We start from the raw sequence: 22,346 nt of genomic DNA on the forward strand, positions 1-22,346 counted from the left end.
CTTAGTGCTGAGACTGCAGGACTAAATACCACACCATATACTAGTACTGCTTTAAAACTTAATATGGAGATTTTCCATTAATGTGAACTGAACCATATGCTACTTAGCTCTTATTTAAGAAACCTAATTAAAGCAGACAAAAGTTGTTCCATGTATATAATTTTCATATTTCTCCATTGGATGGTAAGTATTTACTTTAGAAAGCAGAAGTTGCCACGTGGTAGTGGTGCACGCCTTTAATTCCAGCACTTGGGAGGCAGAGACAGGCGGATCTGTGAGTTTGAGGCCAGCCTGGTCTACAGAGCTAGTTTCAGGCCAGCCAGGGCTACACAGAGAAATACCTTGTCTTGAAAAACCAAAAAAAAAAAAAAAAAAAAAAAAAAGGTAGAGGTTGCTAGGAATGCAATCAGCCGCCAAAAGCAAAGGCTAGCTTCAAGTCTTATATCTGGCATTTATTACATCAGTGACTTAACTGCTTCCATAGTGCATACAGGTCAGCACTGTAAGGCTCTCTCCACCTGTTTTGGCTATTATTACTATTACTGCTGAATAATACCCCTTTAACAGTGGTTCTGTTTCAGAGCCACAAAAAAACCATAAAAATATACTAACGTTTACATTTTATTCTGTCTTCCTTCAGAAGCTGTACTAGAAAATGAAATCACATATTACTTAAGAATTTTAAATTGCTTCCACTTTGCCAAAGAGTTTTGCTATCATAAAAGTTAGATATAACTTATCACATATACTTCCTCAATGTTGACTGTACGATAAACAAAACAAAACTCCAGACTGAACAAAAATTCTCCAAGAAGAGACATTGAGAAGGGTCGACTGAATTCCCGCCCTGCTTGTGGCAGGTCTAACTCAATGTGTGAAGGTGTGGGAGAGCACAAAAGGACTCCCCGCTTGAGAGCTGAACCCACTGGCCTAGCTTCCTAAGTCAGAATGACTTCTGCAATGCTAGATAAAGAGCACTCTGTCCACAGTACACTAAAGAAGCTATACACAAGACGTCTCAACATTCACACAATGTTTCCATATGACCCCAGAATGGTACCTTGAATGTCAAATCATACACACATAAGTATCGTGTGACAACATTATAAGCGTTTTTCTAAAATAACAGTACATTTAAATGGAAGTTCACTGATTTCTTTTGAGAAACGGGGTGTACATGTGCCCTATCCTTGACTGAGAAGGTCTCCGTCTCTAAGGTGTGGGGAACTGAAAAGCAGAAGCTTCTTCACGATGGAACTTAGGCTGATGAGTTACAGGTAATGTTAGCAAGAAACAATGAAGTGCTATCAGAAGCTATCACCTACAATTCGGCATTCAGCTAAAGGTGAAGTTGTACTTCTCATAAATATCAAATGCAGTCTTCAAAAAAAAAAACCACATTGAAAAGTCACACTGAGAAATCAACTAGACATGGAAGGAAAAATAATGCATGCTCTCACTTATAAGCAGAATCTAAACAAAAACAGTTTCCTATACATAGAGAAAAGTGGACAGCCATCAAAGACTAGAAGGGGAAGAAGTAGGCCAAAGGGTACAAACGTGCAGTTATAGGACAGTTACACCTCAAGATTGAAGACCCATGGGAACTATAGTGAAGAACATCACACAGCATAACAGCATGTGCTTCAAGGGAGGAGCCTTCAGGTAGCCTCAGCTCTTTCTCACAAGCACATACACACTATGGAAGGCGGTGGTAAACAGGGTAACAATCCTGACTACAGCATTCACTGCATTATGTCAATATCCTTCAAAACATCATGCTGAACATCTTAAAGACATACCAAAGATTATATTTTCATCACAAAACTGCATCCAGGAAGTTCAAAGGACCATGTCAACACATACACCTAAACTGAATTTTGAAGAAAATATCTGATACACAAGTTTCATATCTATAAATCTCTTAGAATCTCATTTTATAAGACTAAATTTTCATTATACTTTCCCATTTTTCTCTTTATTCTGAAATATTCAAGGCACTTGTTTTAGCAGCTGTTCAAGCATAGAACATTTTTTCCTTAACAAAATAATTATTGCTGTAATAATCTGTAATTATGGTTTATAACTGCAATAATCCCAAAGAAATCAGTCATTACCATAGATCACAAGTAATCGTTAACTACTGTTAATGACCTATTTCTTAGGGATTATTGTTTTTGTAAACCATGACCATATCATCACAGATATGAGAGAGCAAGACAATATAATACAAATGAGATCATAATATAATAATAAACTTATTTTGTAACATTAAAAGCCATTAAGCATCTAAATTAAAGCACACATAACTAAAGCATATAATTTTCTTTGTTCAACATTAACTGAACTGTTGAGTCTGCACAAAAGAAATTGAATACTACTGCACACAATGTACAAGCTAGAGCAATGCTGGGCTTTGTACATTGTACAATATAGTAACAATTACTTTTGAACATACTATAGATATCTTTAAAAGGCAGATAAATTTCTTCATTGACTTTTATTAAATTATTAAAATTTTCTATGTACCAGACAGACAGATCTTCAAATATTATTATATGAGAATCCAACTATAAAAAGTTCTACTCGTATACATCACAAATTGGGTGTGACTTAATATATTCAATATATATCTCTCACCACCAATTGTTCATTTTTAGTTAATCCTAGCCAAGTCTTTGAATATCTACAGTTTCATTAAATTTCCTTCTGGAAAACACACACACACACACACACACACACACACACACACGTGCACACAAGCACATACCACAGAACATGTGTGGAAGTAAAAGGAAAACCTGCAGGAGTCAATTCTCTCCTCTCCCCATGTCAGTTTTAAGGATCAAACCCAGGTCATCAGGCTTGGTGGCAAGCACCTTTATCCACTGAACCATCTTGCTACCCTCAACTTGCTACATTTTAATGTAATATTTGCTATTCATACAAAATCATATATGTAACATGTTAACTACATAAAAGGCCTGTACAAATTTAGGAAGCCTCGGATTAACACTGTTGTGTCTGCTTCCACACCCTTCCTATGCTTGTCAGTTATGGATCGATCACTCTAGAGGTGACCTTGAGCCTATAACTGGTGGCACTTCAGTTTTACTACTTTTGCATATATTCCTAGACAATGAATTTCTCCTTGTCACACTTGTTTAAAAGCTTTATTAAAGATTTCATGCTTTATGTAGCTTCCTGAGTTACTTTTCTTCACCAAACATCTGACATTCATCGTCATTAAGTATGCCTGTAGTTTATTTTTATCACTCTATAATATCCTACTATGTAACTTTACTATGATTTGTATAAACTGTTGACTATCCATAGTCCATACAGAGTAAGATCTCCATACTTTACAACCTGCTGACAGTTGCAAAAGAAAACAACTTTTAAGGGGGCATAACCCAAATCTTCCCATATCTGACAAACTCCACCTAAGTTCAGATGCATGAAAGGCTGTAGATAAAACCACAGTAAGCTGCAAGCATGTTACTTGGCTAATTTTTCTAAAATAAAGTTTAAATACAGTAAATTAAGACAAAGGAAGAAAACATGGAAGGGTAGATTTCTATTCACTATGCACACACATTTTCTGACAGTAGGGAACCTTTTGCAGATGACAAGAGAGGACAACTTTATACAAGAAATCAAACCCATTCCCTCTCCCCTTGCCGTCATCATTCGTACAGACTTCTCCGTGTTGCTGTGTCTGCTGGACTCAGCGGCCATTTCATCATGTCTTCATCTGTTCACTCCAGCTGCCATCTCCTGTCAAATGTCTGCTGCACTAACACAGCAACTGCCATCCTTCCCTAAATACATGAAACTCTTCTCTAGCTCCTTCTTTATCTCTGCCTTTCTTAGCTTTTTGGCCACCGTCACCAGACTCAGGAAAGTCAACACTCCCACCATCAAGCTCATCAATCATGTCATGTGACTATGGCTGCAGGTCTCTTCCCAAGGGCTCCATACAGTCCCTGCTGTGGTGGATTCACCACTGCTCTCAAACAGTGATGAGGGCATTCTGAGTTCTACAACCTGTGCTTCAATCGTCCAAGGCCACAGTGCTGAAACTTTCTGAGATATGGCTTCAACCACTCAGCCTCTCATTCTATTCACTCTACTTGTATAGTGACTTCAAACTTTGTTCTTCTCTAATCTCTAAATTATTTACAAGTGTTTTAACATCACTGTTAGGATCTCAAGGCAGTAAACACTCTGCTTTATCTGTCGAAAAAAACGCCCTTGGTTTACCTGGTTCTTTAAAGAAACATTTGCTAGCCAGACATGGTGGCCAATTCCTATGATCTTAGGAGGCTGAAGTAGGAAGACTCTCATGAGTTCTAGGCCTGCCTGGGTTACACTGGGCTAAACACACAGACCCTGTCTCAACACACAACACACAACACACAACAGCCGACAACCTCAGGACACATCTGCTGAGACACAGTGATAAAATGGGAGCTGTGGGTGCCTTACAGTATTATCAGCTGAGTACATTTGTTCTCTTAACTCTTCCTCTCCGGCTGCCTCCAAGGTTTTCTGTTTAGAGGTGACAGTCTGAGAGGAGCAGGACTGACTCTGTTTATGACGGCAGATGCCAGGCTTGCTGGAGTAACAATACAGATGATGAATTCACTCTCACAGTCTCTTCACTTGCTACCTCCACGCTATTCGTTCTACTGTGTCTTTCTAAGAGTCAACCTGACATACATGGCATTCCCAAATGAGCTTTTAATTTCCCGTGTAGTATTTTCATTTCCAGTACTCTACAGCATTCTTCAATATTTCTTCAGAACTGGCAGTTTAAAGACTATTTCTTCAATTTACTATTGAACAGCCCAAAACTTTAGATCACTAATAATAATAATAATAATAATAATATTTCTTTAGATAGCAAGAATGAATACAAGACCAAATAATAGTCAATGCATTAAGTGTGTTCAGCATCTGGTGGCCATACCAAAATGAAAGGAACTATTAACTCTTTACTAATGCAAACACAGCAAGATTTAAAAAAGGGAAAAAACACAAACAAGTTTCACAGTTAGCTGGCTAAACATGATCCAAATTATAACATAATCCAAACTATTTATACACAAAATGTACACCTAGAAAAAATACTAAAAATGCCATCTGTGTGTCACCAGACAAAACAAACGTACACATTAAGTCCAGGGCTATCACTTATCTATAAGGAGAAACAGCCAGAGTTAAGGAGGAACTAAAGTCCACTCTGCACTCAGCACAGTACACTTAACCTGGCACTGGGGCACCAGGAAGAAGGGCCTTTCCTGTCAGTCACAGAGCACTCAATCTCCCACTGAGTGCAAGAAGGTAAGCAGATCCTCAATGGCCAGGAATAACTTATGGGCCAGACACTGAAGATATGCCTGGACATCACAGGTACAGGTTCAGAGACAGCAGGCACCTAACAACTAAAGGCCAGAGAAGTAAAGTAAGAATTCCGTGCAGAAAACAGACACCGAGTGAGATGCCAGTGAAACTAAGGGGGACTCTGCCCGACAGAGAAAGCAGTGCAGGAAGCCGCTAGGAACTCTGTGCTAGGTTGAGACAGTGCAACACTCCCAAGTCAGGCACGTATCACCAGTGGCAGGAAAACCCTCCTTCCAATCCCGAGGGCATGGTTCAGTGGTATATAGTGCTTGCCCAGCATGTGAGGAAGCCTTGCTCTAAGGAAACTGCTCTAATAACATTCAGCTGATAATACCCTCACCCACCTTTTAGTATGGGAAAACATTCCAGTTAAAATGAGAGATGGTGTAGAGGTAGACTTGTAGAAAAGAACTATATACTATCTACAAGAGATGCTTTATTTGTTTTGTTTGTTTTGTTTTTTGAAACAGGGTTTCTCTATGTAGCCATGGCTGTCCTGGAACTCACTCTGTAAACCAGGCTGTCCTGGAACTCACAGAGATCCGCCTGCCTCTGCCTCCCAAATAAAGGCGTGTGCCACCACCGCCTGGTTTACAAGAGATGCTTTAAGAATAAAAACATAAACAGGTCAGGCTGTGTTGGCACACGCCTTTAATCCCACCACTTGGGAGGCAGAGCCAGGCAGATCTCTGTGAGTTCAAGGCCAGCCTGGTCTACAGAGCGAGATCCAGGACAGGCACCAAAACTACACAGAGAAACCCTGTCTCGGGAAGAAAAAAAAAAAACATAAATAGACTGGAGGTGAGTGGAAATATGAGTGAGAAGACAGTGGAGAAAGTGCTAGCACATTGATACAACAGATTTCAACAGGAAAATGTCAGCTAATAAGACCTATCATTACCAATGTCTACATGAAACAAAAATTGAAAGAAATAAAGTAGTATAGATAACTTTATAATCTTATTTCTGAAAATAATAAGGAATCAAAGACAGAACTCTGAAGTAAAATAATAGTAAATTAGGCAATCTTTCCAGATACACATATTGTGTTAACCTGGACAGACCACATGCTGAGTCATATAACAAGTCTCAGTAAATTCAGAACGGTGAGGTCAGACAACATGATTCTTGACCAAGGCAGGAATTAGAAAGCAGTAAGCTGAGCCAGGAAAACCTCAAATACCTGTAAATGAAAAGCATTCATTCTAATGCACCAGTTAACAAAGACATAACTTGATTAGGAAATGTTTTTGAACAAGAAGGAAAATAAAACATCAAGATCTATGTGATAAAAGCAATGCTTAATAGAAAAAAAAATAGAAATGAAAGCTCTAGAGTCTGCAACACAATTAGAAAAGTATCCAAAAAAATCCAAAACAAGAAAATAGTAGACCCTAAAGTTCAAAGAAAATAAAGCAACAATAAAAAAAAGTCATCAAACTATAAATTGGTTCTCTAAAATAATCAACAAAATTATCTGGATCAATTCAAGAAAAGAAAAAAGTAAAAAAAATATATCAGTATCAAAAATGAAATAAAGTGTATCACTTCAAATCCTATAGATATGAAAAGCAATAACAGAATATTAGGAATAATTTTCTGCTAGTACATTTTAATACAGTACAAATTTCCCATAAAAAAAAAACAAAACAAAGAACCAAAAAAAATTTTTAGTTTGACTAGAATTCTTTGCACTGAGGACAAAGCAAGTCACACAGTGGAGGGGAGCTATAAACTAATATCCTTCACAAACACTGATTATAGTCTTTTTGTATACTGTATACCAGATGATGTATGTATAAAAAAAACTCACTATATTAAGACCAAGTAAAAACTATCCTGGGAATGCAAAACTGGTTTAACATAAATTTTAAAAAAATCAATTAATGTAACTCACTATACCAGCAAAAGAAAAAGTCATTTGAAAAAGTATGTTAAAAAAAACCCCAAAACCACCTACTTAAAAAATACAAGTGTATTCACTATAAATGTCTCAATGAATAAACAAAAATTTCCTCAGTTTATTATATTATGAACAACTTCAAAAGACTCACAGGTCAGATCATACTCAACAATAAATGCTGAATCCTTTCTCTGTTCTGAAAGCAACAAGGTAAGTCTATCAACTCCCTGCCATCAGCACACTGCAGCGGAAGTTCTACTGGTCCAAGACAAGGAGAAGAGACATAGGACTGTGGCTGTCTGCAGACAACACAATCATGTAGTTGCCAGAGCAAGTCCACACAAACGCAACTGCAAAGCTATACAACAAACAAACCAACTCTGATTTTATAGAGAAGCAGAACAGAATTTTATTCCTAATTGATCAGTTATGGAATATATCAAACTATATAACAGTTTTAGGATAATTTTTAATTACTATACACCAAAAAAAAACAAAGCACTACAAAGACAATGTGAAGTTCATTAAGTGGAAGACACAACAGTATTAATTGTTCCTATCTGCAATAAAGAATGAGGCAATATCAACTAAATTTTAATAAGATACCCTTTAAAGGAAGGGCAAGCTGATGGCATCACACACCAGACAAACCTATTATGAAAAAGAACAAAGTTAGAGGATTCATATCACCTGACTTCAAGGATCAACTGTAAAGCCACATTAACCAAATATACTGTACTGGCCTAAGAACAGATGTAGAGACTAATGGTACAGAAGAATAGTATGGTAAGCAACTTTAGCCTTGTAAGGAAAATTACTTTGGCAAAAATATCATGGTAATTCAATGAAGGAAAGATAATTTTGTCACCAACTGATACTAGAACTAGATTGACTATAAAAGAGAAAATCTTGACAACTCACAACAGTCATAAAGATAATCTAAAATGGATCACAGACCTAAACGTAACAGCTCAAACTATTAAACTTACAGGAGAAAAATCTTTGTGATGTTGCTACATAGGTTTTCTTAAATACAGAAAAGACATGCCATATAGGAACAAAAAGTAAACTATCAAAGCTGAAAACTTTAGGTCTTAGCCAGGCGGTGGTGGCACACACCTTTAATTCCAGCACTCTGGAAGTAGAAGCAGGCTGTTCTCTGTGAGTTCAAGGCCAGCCTGGTCTAAATAGCAAATTCAGGACAGCCAGGGCTACACAGAGAAACCCTGTCTCAAAAAACCAAAAATAAAATAAAACTCTTTGAATGAAATAAAATTTAAAAATAAATAAATAAATGGAAACAGTGCAAAATATTACCAAAACTCAACCAAGTCAAAAAAAAGTTATTGGGGCTTAAGGACAAGGATGATGAAATACAACACCAAAATATCAAAAGGGTGGGGGTGGGGGGGGAGAAAGCATGACCACAAGGTGCCAGAACTCTGGGAAGATCAAGAAATCAAATCTTAGAAGCCATAGAATAGAAGGAGGAACTGAAACAAACACTTAAGGCAGAGGATCCATCTGATGCAGAAAACTCACCAAATCTAGAGAAAGCAAACAGACATCCAAATACAAGAGGCATTGAGAACTCCAAACAGACATAACGGAGATACAGTTTGAAAAGGTGCAAGGGGGTGGGCCAACTCACTGCTCTAAGCAGTGCTGCCTAACAGTAAGGAGGCTCATGAGACTTAGGAAAGCAAAACTTTCCAAGTCCAAGAAGTTGAACCACGTAAGATTTACAAGACCCCCTCTAAGGAATGTAGGTCACAGAAGCAGTAAAAAACTGCTAAGAGTCTGGCCAGCCCAGCCACATGCAAGTCAGGCCAAGAGCTCCAACACTGCCATTCTTTATCACCCATGCTAGAATAGGCTTTTGTGTGATTTGTCTTTGAGTTGACCCTCTTCCTGTACTCATTTGTACTTCTGTCAATAACTCCAATGAACTCATCAGTTTGCCAAGTTGGAACTGTTTGGCCTGTTATTGGTTCCCTATCTGGGGTAACTAGGTATTTGTTTATGTTGCCTCAGTTAATGTTATACAACTGGCAGAAACATCAGATCCCTGTGTGATCTGTATGACCTTAAGTGTAAATGGACTAAACTTACTATTCAAGAGATGCAGACCAGCTGACTGGATTAATAAATCAAATCCAATTATCTATGTCTCCAAGAAACATACCTCAATAGCAAAGATAGCCACAGAATCAAGTATGGAAAACAATATACCAGCAAATAAAAGCTGAAAACCATCTGGCATATTTAGGCCAAGAGCTGATGAAGTAGACTCTCTGCTAGAAGAGATAAGAAGACTGGTATACAGTAATAAAGAGACCAATTCATCAAAAACTGTAACAATTGGAAATATAGATGCAATAATATTGGAGCTCCCAATATCATAAAACAAACACCAAAGAACATAAAAGTTCGAATCAGTACTTCTCAGTTAAATACAATACTCATCAAATGAACTTAACATATATAGTCACAAAACACGTCTCAAATATTCAAAGAATCAAAATAATTTCTTGTGAATTACCAGATCATAGTGCAATAAAACTAAAAATCAGTAATAAGAAAAAGCACAAAATAACACAACATTTTTTTTTTTTTTTTGAGACAGGGTTTCTCTGTGTAACTTTGGAGCCTGTCTTGGAACTCTAGACCAGGCTGGCCTCGAACTCACAGAGATCCACCTGCCTCTGCCGCCCAAGTGCTGGGATAAAAGGCATGCACCAACACCACACAGATCAGACTAAATAATAACTCTTAAATAATCACTAAGTAATTGAAGATGAAAATTTCAGATTTCCTAGAATCAAATAACCAGGACCTTTGGAACACATATAAGGCAATTCCAAATAAAAAAGTTTACAGCCGTGTTTACATTTTCCAGTGTCAACCTAATGACACATCACATCAGAAAGTGCCAGAAATGACTACAAGCCCACAGCAGTAAATGGGAAGAAACTAATAAACTGTATGCTAAAATAATGCGAAAAGATAGTCTACAATGCTGGGGAAATATTTGAAATATTGAAAGCTACACAGTGGACAAAAAAGTAATTTCTAGAATACAGAAAGATCCTCAAAACCTAAACATAAAAAAACGTTCTGTCAATACGTGGGCAGATGAACTGACATACAGCTGTCAGAAGGAAAAACACAATCAGCCAATAAACACATGAGAAGGTGTTGAGCATCCTTGCAGTCAGGGAAATGTAAAATCACTCAGAGAAATCATTCACCATTTTCAGAATGATTTGCATGGCAAAAACAAATGACAACATGAATGGAGAAAGGAACATATATTTGCTGCTGTTGGGATGTAAACTTGTGCAACCAATATGGAAATAAGTATAGCTACTTTTTTTTTTAAAGTAAAAACAGATCTACACTTGACCCAGATACAGTACTCCTGGGTATATTGCTGAAGGACCACAGAGGTACTTGTTCTTCCACGCTTAGTGCTGTGCTATTTGCCAGGGCTAGGAAATGAAACCAGCCTAGATGTCCTTCAACAAACAAACAAATAAGGAAAACATAATACATACCTATATACAATGGCATCTTATCTAGCCATGAAAAAAAATGAAATCACGACATTTGATGGAAATGGATGGAACTGGAAAATATTATTTTGAGAGAGACTCCAAAAAACAAATATTGCCTATTTTGTCCCATACAGACTCTAGATTTAAACTTGTATGTATAATATATATGAATATAGAATAAAAGGGTATAGTCATATCTGTGGGTGTGTATATGTCATGAAACTAGACACAGGGTCATCAAAGGGGAGGAAGGGGGAAGGAGGTAATAGAATGTATGAGACATAGAAACAGGAATGATTCTCTTGAGGAAGGACGGGAGCAGAGATAGCCAGCGAGAAGCAGAGGGTATGTGGGGGAAGAGGGGAAAGGGTATGAATAGGAACAAAGTATAGTAACACAAACAGGTGGCTATGCCAATGAAACCCATTACTTTGTATACTAACCTAACAAATAACAAAAACTATGAATTCTTTCATCCTTCTATTGCATTTTAAAATTTTGAAGAAAAAAATTATTCCCTGCTATCTATCTGAAAGTATTTAATGGGATATAAAGAAATAAGTATGCCCTGTTCAGTAAGGTTAAAGACAATAATAAAGAAAGTGAGAAATAAAAATAAAAAGCATAGTGAAGACTGATACACAAATAAAAGTAAAATCTGATGAGGTGTCTTTTACTGGCTGACTTTGGCTATGTCTGCAATTTACTATAGAAAAGAAGACTAGTAAAGACTAGTAAAGACAATGACATCACACTGTCTGCTTGAGGATCATTAACAGCTGTTCCATAGAGTCCATGTGGAGTTGTTTCCTCTGTGTCTCAGAAAAATACTAAAGATTAACAGTCAAGTCACCAAAATACCCAACAGCTTAGTAAGATCAGTGGTTTGTTTACTGGGGACACTGGGAGAAACTTACAGAATTTGTTTACAGCAGGACAAACTGGCCTTGAACTCAGAGATCCTCCTGCCTCTGCCTCCCTAACCTAGCACTGGGATTAAAGAGGTGTGCCATCACACCTGGCTCAAAGCAAGGTTCTGACAGTGACTGATGGCTCTACTCACGATGGCACACCGCTCACAACTGTGTGACACAAACTGACCTTCTTGAATTGCCATATCAACAGCTAGCCCAGAAGCTGAATGCAGGAGCTTTTGATAATTCTGCGCATTTTGGTCAAACAGCTGTACAAGAAGAGTACACGTCTTTTCATATTCACATCTGCTGACTGTGCACAGCTGCTCCAGCTGCTGGAACACGGTAGCAGTGTCATCCAGGGGGTCATCTAAATTATCTCTGAAACACAGAAGACATTCCCTTACAATGTGGTACATCTTAATCACAGCACTGAAACTTTGCAATGTAAAAATGCTATGATGAGCCAAGAAATAAAAGACAAATGGATTGGAAGGTAAAAAATAAAACCCCATATATGAAGTTGACATGATTATGCACATAGAAATGATCAAAAGACCCCCCCACACACACACACACACACAAAACTACTAGAACTAAGAAGTGAATACCGAGATCATAACAAGCAAGCTCAAAATACAAAACCAGCTGTGCTGCTCTACAATGGCAAAGAGGAAACGAAACTGGAATATTTAACAACAGTGTCACACAATTTAAAAAGCATGGTAAGCTGGGGGAGAGGGCAAGTGCCTACAATTCAAGCCCTCAAGAACTGAGGACAGAAAGATCAGGAGTTTAAGGCCAGCCTCAGTTAGATGTGAATTTAAGGCTAGCTTGGTGTCCATGAGACACTGTTCTCAAAACTAAATAACAGTATAATACAAAGGTACTAACTAAATCTAACTAGGTATGCTCAAAATCTAAAAGCTGAAATTACAAAGCACTGATAGGAGAAACCAAAGAGCTAAACAAAGAAGGGCAGATGCACCATGTCTGCTGCCCAAAGCCTGGACACGGCTGCAGTCTCAGACCCTCTCCCAAATATGGGATTCAATCCAAGTCCATCCAAACAGGAAGCTCTTGTAGAAAGTCACAGACTGGGCCAGACTCACAGAGAGCTCAGCCAGCACAGTGCTTACTGCAAAGTCTGTGGACCTGACCTCAATTCCTAGAACCATGTATATAAAGATGGAGGACAGAGACAACTCCATGAAGCTGTCCTCTGACCTGCACACAGGTGCTAGGCATATATTCTCCCACACATCATCAACATCATCATCATCATCATCATCATCATCATCATCATCATATTTAAATGAAATAAAGAGACCGGCAAACTGATGCTAAGTTTTACATGAAGAGAGAAATGAAATATCAGGCTCATACTGCCTGATTTCAAAGTTTATTTCACCTATAGTAACTAAAAGGCACTGGTGGAAATCTATGTGGATTAGTAAGAACAGAATCTCAAAATGGAACCATAAACATGTGGTGGATTAATTTTTAACAACAATGTGAATGAACTTCAATTACAAAGGATAGTCTGTATCCATAAATGGCACTGGGGTAAGGAACTGATCCTCCAAAGCAAAATGGAGACAAGAAGAACCTGAACTTTATGTAATATTAACAAATATACATATAAACAGATAATGCACATGTTATATAATATACAAAACCTGGCTTCTTTGTTTGTTCAGTTTTTGTGTCTGAGACAGCCTTCCTTTGTAATCAAGGGGCCTCCCATGCATTACACAGACCTTGTTATTCTCCCATCTCAGCATCCCAAGTGCTGCGAGTACAGACGTGTTTCCACACTCAGAACAAAAATTAACTTCAAATGGATCACACACATTAAGTGTAAATTTTGTTCGGTGTGGCTTGGTTTGGTGTTTTTTGTGTTTCTCTGTGTATTCCTGGCTGTCATGGAACTCACTCTGTAGATCAGGCTGGCCTTGAACCCAGAGATCCATCTGCCTCTGTCTCCCGAGTGCTGGGATTAAAGGTGTGCAAAATCTTAAAAACTATAAAAAAGTAAAGAAAAGCTCTGACTTGGAATGAGCTAAAAATGCCTTAGACAGGGCACTAAGGATGATACATAAAACAAAATAATAAGCAGGAGCTCAGCGAATGCAAAATGTACAATCTTCTAGACTCAGAAAATAGAAAGGCAAGTAACGGGCAGTGAGAGAGGAAAACAGTCTCTAGGACTTTAACAAAAGAACTGTGAACAGACATACAAACTTCTAAAATCCCAATCTAAGGAAATAACCCAGTTTTTAAAAGAGGCTGGCAACTGATTTTTAAAAATCATTTTCATTTTATTTTATAGGTATTGGTGCTCTGCCTGTGTATATGTCTGGGCACTACGTGTGTGCCTGGTGGCCATGGATGCCAGAAGAGAACTTCAGATTCTCAGGGCTGGAGTTTAGACAGGTGGCTGTGAGCTGCCTGTGCTGGGAATTGAACCAGAGCCCTCTAAAAAAGAAGCCAGTGTTCTTAGCCACTGAGCTATCTCTCCAGCCCCATGGCAATAGATTTGACAGACATTATGCCGAAGAATAAATACAAAATACAAATTAAAACCACAATGAGTTACCGCTACACACCTACTAGACTTACTATAAAACTAAAAAAAATCATCAACAGTCAGCAATCAAGTGCAGAGCAAGTACAGATGTTACAGCCACTTTGGAAAATGGTTTGGCAGCTTTTTATAAAGAAAATATATACTTACCATGCCACCGGGAAACCCTCTTGTGTAGGTATTTACACAAGGGAAATGGAAATTTATGTCCATATGAAATTGTGCACAGGAATGATGTCAGCAGTTTATTCCCATTGCTAAAGAAGTGAACAAGCCAGCTACCCATGATCAGTCAATGGGTGTACTGACCCATTCACAGATGGGCTCTACTCTGTAATAAAAAGGAAGGAACCCCTGATACAACATGAGGGATTCCAAATGCCAAGTGAAAGACACCAGACTTCAAAAGCTAATACTGGGGGTTCCACCTGTACGATATTCTAGAAATGGCAAAAATAATAGGAAAACAAATTAGTTATTGCCAGAGCTGTGTGCTAACTAAAAAGGGACCCAAAGTATCTCCAGGGTGATGGTACTATGTTCACTATCATGATGAGCACGGTGGTGGTTACACAACTGTACGTGTTTGTCAGAACTCATAAAACTATACACCAACAATGGAATGAAGTTTTCACTTCAATCTTTAAAAATTCCAAGACAGATTAAAAATAAAACATTTAATATTTTAATACCTCACAACAATGGCAACAGATTCCAATCGGGAAGTGATAAAGGCCTTGGTGATTTCAGGTGCGTAAGTGTCTAACAAGTGGGGTTCAGCTGACTTCACAAAAGGAACAGATGCTACCATCCTCTGCCACAGAGTTAATAAGTAATGAATGCTGTTGGGGGCAAACTCCCAATGCTACAAAGAAATACAGCAAATTGTTATTTTAAATGACATTATAGCTTTCTAGACTAAAAGTCATAGAGCAAAATTACTACAGATAAAATTAACTGGCTTTTTGTTGTTCTTGTTTTAGTTTGTGGTTTTTGGTTTGTTTTGAACAGGGGCCTGGTGTAACCTAGGCTAGCCTTGAATTCCTTATGTACCTGAGAAGGACTTTAACTTCTGATTCTCCTGTCTCCACACCCTGAGAGCTGCTACTACAGGCATACACTACCATACCCAGGTGACATGGTGCTAGGGCTAGAACCTGGAGCTTTGTGAGTGTTAAGAAAGCATTCTATCAGCTGAGCTACATTCCCAGCCCTGATAAAATTAACTTTTATTCTGATTATATAACTAAGGACCACACAAATTTTATGAATCAAGAAGTATTCAAAAACTAATATCTCTCACTATGCCACTTACAATAATGACTACTAAAATATTACCACATTTCCTTAGAATCTATTCCATAAATATTTTGCAAGAGCTGAAATCAAGTGGAAACAAAGCTTCCCAACAACTTACAAAGAAATTTTCCCATAATACAATCTATAATTTTCCCATAATCTCTTGTTTCTTTACATAGATTTAACTACAGATTCTCATCACTCTTCAATTACTAGACATTAAGCAGAATACCAATTTTTATTATTTTATGTGTCGCAATGACTATTTTACCTAAAAACTTTGTAAAGAATAATTCTCAAGTACTCAAGTATTTAAAAAGAAACCACCTCTACCAAACCTTTACCAAGAAAATTGGTTTAAAATTATAGTTTAAGCTCAATTACACCTTTGTACTTACCTGTAGGCTAGTAATAGTAAAATTAGCAATCAATCCGATAACTTCAGCATACTCCTTCACCAAAACTAATTCTCCCAGCTGATAGTTTGTCTTTAAACGAGCCAAAAATCGACAAAATTCATGATAATTACCAGGATCAGACAATCCCTAAATGAAGATACAAAAGAAAGGCCCTTAAAGAAACTGTATTTTCCCCAAGTATTTGTATTAATTCCCCTGGTTTTCACGGGTACTGACTTTGTGGCAGGTGGGTAGATAACAGGATCAGAAAATGAGTGAGGCCTGCTCAGTGCAGTGTCGGTGTCCAGTAACAGTAAGGGATCTAAAGAAGAGTTTGTAGAAGCAGCACCACACCAAGATGACTAATGTTTGGGAACTTACGACACGAAAAGCCTAGGTGATGTAGGGTGTGCGTGTGTGTACTATGTAAGTGCACAAATCACAGACAATTCTTTGAATTCAACACTTATTCCATATCTATAGATTCTATGGCTCCAAGTTAACTTCCTGCCTCTAAATGATAAGGCATTCAAATTACCGCAAAGGAACCAAGTTTAACAAAACCCCTCCATGGCATGCAGGGGACTTTCCGAAGGAAAGTTAAAGGAATAGACCAAAAAAGGCCTTTCCAGGCAACTGTGAGTGGCTTGACTACAGGACAAATGTTACCTCTATATTTAAACATTTTGCAGTGTAGCTGGAATATAATCAAATTTAAAAATGAATTGCTTCAATACTAATACTTAAAAAAATCTAAGGACTTTTACTAATGGGAGCTCTAGGAAAGAAAAACAGTATCTATTATCTAGGACAAATTCCAAAAATACATCTTACAACAAGGTCTTTTACTACACACTTGTGTATTAAATATACCATTGTATACCAAAACTCCAGATTGACTTTTACAGTGAGAAGGAAATTAGCTTAGGAGAGATAGCTGACATTGGCCAACTATCTCCCATAATACAGCTCATGACAGTAAGTTGCACAGATAACTTATGATTTTAAAGTAAAATCCCACCTATCAGCAAAAAGAGTAGATACGAGACCTGAACTAACATTGAAAAGATAGAAACAACTGTATCTATTATAGCTATTCTACCTGGGAAGTCTGGGGTGTAGAAGATATGGGCATGGGTGCTTGGTTTGCACATGATCAAGATATGTTATATACACAAATGAAACTGTTAAATAAAAAATGTTGTAAAAACTTAAAATTAAAAAAAAAAAATCTCACAGGGCTTGGTGGTGCAGCCCTTTGACCCCAGCACTCGAGAAGCAGAGGCAGGCGGATCTCTGTGAGTTTGAGGCCAGCCTGGTCTACAGAGTGAGATCCAAGACAGCCAGGGCTACACAGAGAAATTCTGTCTCAAAAAACCAAAAACAAACAAACAAATAAAATCTCTTCAATAACTGGAAAAAAACAACAAAAAACAAATGCCTCTATAAAATGACAATACTTATTTCTATACAAAGATATCTGATGCTCCCCAAATTGCCAGTAACCAAGAAGCATAGATAAAGCTCTGTAAGCTACCACTTAATGCTTTTACTGTCTGTGGTTTAATTACAAATGCTTTAAGCCAGAAAAACCAAATTAAAAGTAATATAATTACTTGTTAGACACTCCAAACCCCTCACAAACATCTCTGCAAGTGTGTGCTGACACCAAAGCTCTAGAGCTAATGCAGTCTATTTCTAAAGCTACAAATTGAGTGTCCACAAGAGGGCAAAAAACACTATTTCATAATTGAAGGCAACTCACTTCAATATTAACATCAAAAAGCAGACATAATCCTCAATCACTTTAGCAGTTTAACTAGTACAAGCAAAGAAATAAAGTACAATGATAACAATACATGACCCTTATTCAATTCACTTCAAACGAGAGAGAGAGAGAGAGAGAGAGAGAGAGAGAGAGAGAGAGAGAGAGAGAGAGAAAGAGAGGAGGGAGGGGGGAAGGAGGAGGGGGAGGACATCAAGTCTACATTGAAAGTATTCTATTTTTTAAAAACAATAGCAAATGAGACCTCTGGACAATGAATACAATACTATTTTCTTCCAGAAACACAATAAATTAAATTAAAAAATTTATTATGTACCAATGAGCAAAAATACAATTTCTATATGCTAAATATTAATTAAATTAATTCATAAATACCTGGGGGTTTTCAAGTATCCTTTTCACTCCTTTAATTAAGTTACCAAGGTACTTGGCACGTTCAGGACTGCTAAATAAGGATCTTCTTGTAGAAGCAAACTGAACTAAGCATGAAAGTGCCTAAAAAACAAGAAATATTCTTTTTTTCAGTTCAATTTTAAATGTAGCTAGATCCACTAACACCACTCACAAGCCTCTGCTGCATACTAAAATAGCACTTGTAGGTATTCCTCCAGTTATTTCTAAAATCTCTCCTCAGTCTCCTCTGCTTGGAGACTGCATTTTCCTCTGACTTTAAAACCGACATTTTTGGTTTTGTTTTTTATTTGAATTTTACAAAGGAAGGGGCCTCATGAGCTGGGAAGATGGCTCTGTGGGTGACAGCACTTTCATGAACACCTGACTACGAAGCTGGACATAGCCACACATGCCTTAACATCAGTGTTAGAAGACAGACAGACCCCAGCAGCTTGCTGGCCAGCCATTCTAGCCAAAAGAGGAGAGTTTCAGGTTCAGGATCCTGCCCCAAGGGACTAAGATTAACAGCTATGGAGAAAGACAATTAACATCCTGTTCTGGCTTCCACATGCTGGACCATGGTTGCACAGACACACACACATGTGCACACAAGCATGCACTCCACATAGACACAAAAGAAATTTTAAAGAGAAAAAGGAGGGTTGGTTTCATTATGTCATTCTCATGGAGGGAGATGTCAATATACCAGTGTTCTTATGTGTATCCCCCTTCTTCCTCTTGCTGGATACCTGGATTCCTCATTCTGATTTTGTGAGACATAATCTATATCCTCTCTTGTATTTTTTATATGCCAAATCTGCCAAAACAGGCACTACACTTGGATACATTCAGAAGGTTCCCAACTGCTTAAGATACCCATTCTGTCTGTGAACCAATGAACTAGGTGTTCTATCAGCAACAAATGATCTTGAAGTAAAATTAAGTTACAGAGTATTATAAATTATATATTATGGATCCTGTAAAGGAGAAAAAATCCTTAACAGGCATATAACAAATTTATTTGGTTATGAATTATATCCTTCACCATTCATGAGTATCTTACAGGGTTGAAAAATGTTGCTAGAAGAGTTAGTAACTTCTCAAAGTTCCGAAGGAGTTATCTGTGGCCTAGTTATCTTCCTAAGTTTCCAGGCCATTTCATTACTTAGGTTCCTAAATCCAACAGCACTTACTGCAGTCTGTCCTCATATTAACTTAAAGGACAAACTGGTCTCTGCATGTTTTATCTGGGTTCACATATTTACTTGTCCACTTAAAAAAATTACCATTAGCTGCCAATATTAAAATATTTCTAATAGGAGATTTCATACAAAATGCCTGGCTCTCGTGATAAGGGTGAGAATAAGCACAAACACTGAACCTTTCTGTTTGGGCCATGGTCTAGTTTCCCACTGCTCTATTGTTCTCAAAAAAACCTTCCTCCTTAGGCAACCTTGATGTACATCGCTGGGAACCATCAGTGTCGTAAGAGCAAACACCAGTGCATAGTTTGAGAAAAAAACCTGAGCTTTAATCTCAATGCCAGTATCTCTTCTGCTGCCCTGGAGAAAGTCAATTAGCCACTCTGGGTCTGTTTTCTGATTTTCAGGTTAACCTAGCAAGCAATTTTCCTGGTTGAAAGACGAAAGGATGAAGCACAGCCGCAGATAAGCACCCTATGAAACTCAGACTAAAACCTTAAACTAGAGATTCAAGAACAGATTTGTTAGGTTAGAGATGGAGCTCAATAGTAGAGCACTTGGCAATACAGTCTTCCTTTTACGTGATATTTAAATAAATACACTTTAAATCTTGAACACTTTTCCACAGACACAATTCTCCAATTTCTAGTAACTTTTTTTTAATAAACTTACATTTTTTCCAACATTGTTAGATGTTAAGATTCAACAAAGATGGTGCTCATAGTCTCGAAATTCTATGTAATGAAGAGAATTTCAAAATAAAGTTGAGCATGCAAGAGTGATGAGCACAAAATCAAGTGAGTGGATCACCTTTGTTTCTCTGTCAGAGACTTCTGATGGAGACTGCCCATCAAACCTAAGACATGCAGCCAATCAGGTTGAAGAAGAGTTAGAGAAGGTTAAAAGTAAGGTCCTAGTGGTGGTGGACTTGAGTGAGGTGAGTACAGATCAGGGAGTGAGATACAGGTCGAAGTTGGAAGACTGTCTTGGCTGTGGCAGGAACAAGATGAGTTACTGGTTCTGAGCTTAATCACAAAGCAGAATGGACTGTTAACTGTAGCAGGAATCTTAAAAGTTCTTATTACTAAAATCAAACCTGGAGCCAGTTATTGGGGTGAACGCTAGACGATCAGAGAGACAGAACAGGCCACAGCCACCTCACCTCACCAGTTCCTCAGCTGACCCTGTTTCCTCAGACTGGAGGCCTCTGAGTCCTCCCTCATCCAGAATGAATCTCAGCTGAACTGCTGCTCGAAAGCCTGAATGCTTAACCAGTCAAAATGTTTCTAGTTCCTGGTCTCCACGCCTTATATATCTTTCCTTTCTGCCATCACTCCCTGGAATTAAAGGCTCACTTCTTGGGATTAAAGGCGTGTGTCACCATGCTTGGCTGTATCCTTGAACACATAGATTTCTGCCTCTGGGATGCTAGGATTAAAGGTGTGTGCTACCACTGCCTAACTTCTATGTTTGATATTGTGGCTGTTCTGTCTCTGACCCCAGATAAGTTTATTAGGGTGCACAATATTTTGGGGAACAAAATACCACCACAGTTAACAAATTCCAAGAATATAACATACATTCAGAAATGAAAGAACTACTGGAGAAACGTAACTCAATTAAGTGCATAAGAATTGTTCAAGTGAATATACATTACCCTAACACTTCAGATCAGAAAAGAATCACAGGTACAAGGCTGGGATTGGCATTGAGGAGGCTGAGGATAGAAGACAAGTTTGAAGGCAGCATGGGCTACACGGGATGACCCTGTTCAAAAAACAAAACAGAATCTGGACATGCAACCTGCTTACATGTGGTTTCGTAGGTTCAATTCCCCAGTAGTACAAAACAACAACAAACCATCATGAGTATTTTAATCTTTAAGAAATAAGGAATGACTTGTACTTACTAACTGAGACAGTAGTGGTGGAAGCGAGTGATACAAATTGAAGAAAAGTTCCAATGTTTCTGGTTCCAGGAAAACTGGGGGGGAAAAAATGATTTTTTCTAACACCAATACCTGGATTAAAACACCACACAAGTAAGAATGTCAAGACCTCTCTCTATATATATATGGTATGGCCACTTGCTGCAGCTGGGCTTTTTTTCCCTTTAATTTACTCTTGACTTTTCAAGACAAGGTTTCTCTGTGTGGCCCTGGCTGTCCTGGAACTTGCTTTATAAACTAAGCTGGCCTCAGACATCTGCCTGCCTCTGCCTACTGAGTGTCAGGATTAAAGGTGTGCACCACCACCGGCCAGCGGTGACTTAATTTTCTTTCTCATGCACAACAAGCCTTTTTTCTGGGACATCATGAATATGAAGCCTAGTGCCTATCTTTTCACTCATCATTCTGGATACTTGGTACAACTTTCAATTCATAAACTTGTCCTTTAATGCTGAAAACATTTCTAGGTTTTCAAATTTCCTTCTGTTTTTCCCCATTCTCTCTTTCTAGAACTTCCAATAGTCAAATCCCAACCTCCTGGTTTCACCTTCTCATTTCCTTATAGACATTTTTTTCTCCTATCAAAACATCTTCCTTTTTATTTGACTTAGTAAATTTCATTAACTTTCTCTTTAGTTGTTTATTAAATTTTTAAATTATGTGGCAAATGTTCATTCTTGTCTCAGGAATGCTTTACCTTTTTTATATCTCTAGAGATATTAATCATACCCTCTTAAAGTTTATTTCTATTCTTCATCTTGTATATTAGTTCTCCAACTTTGTAAAAAGTTAAACTTTCTAAGATACTGACTCATAGATTCACACATGTAATACAGACCTATGCCATATTTTACCTGCTTTCCCATACTGGTGGACTCTTGTAAAAACTGACACTACAACACCACAGCCAAGGAGCCCAACACAACCTCCCAATCATATTGAGTACAACCTAT

The 22,346-nt window shown here is 37.8% G+C and overlaps 1 protein-coding gene across 3 annotated transcripts in view; it reads right to left on the reverse strand.

The window, feature by feature from the left end:
* The window catches only part of Ranbp17 (RAN binding protein 17), a 319,336-nt gene that overhangs the window by 261,855 nt on the left and 35,135 nt on the right, over positions 1 to 22,346 (reverse strand). For all 3 annotated transcript variants that reach the window (XR_008222563.1, XM_052759010.1, XM_052759009.1), the window contains exons 8-12: positions 21,355 to 21,428; positions 18,226 to 18,345; positions 16,065 to 16,211; positions 15,060 to 15,232; positions 11,968 to 12,161 (exon numbers count right to left, since the gene is read on the reverse strand). Coding sequence is in view for 2 of the 3 variants with exons in the window: in XM_052759010.1 (XP_052614970.1) it covers positions 11,968 to 12,161; positions 15,060 to 15,232; positions 16,065 to 16,211; positions 18,226 to 18,345; positions 21,355 to 21,428 (708 nt within the window). In the remaining variant the exon portion in view is untranslated. The remainder of the gene's footprint in view (positions 1 to 11,967; positions 12,162 to 15,059; positions 15,233 to 16,064; positions 16,212 to 18,225; positions 18,346 to 21,354; positions 21,429 to 22,346) is intronic.

Source organism: Peromyscus californicus, unplaced genomic scaffold (genome assembly GCF_007827085.1).
Source record: "Peromyscus californicus insignis strain IS unplaced genomic scaffold, ASM782708v3 Scaffold_3__1_contigs__length_106647218, whole genome shotgun sequence".
Classification (NCBI taxonomy): domain Eukaryota; kingdom Metazoa; phylum Chordata; class Mammalia; order Rodentia; family Cricetidae; genus Peromyscus; species Peromyscus californicus.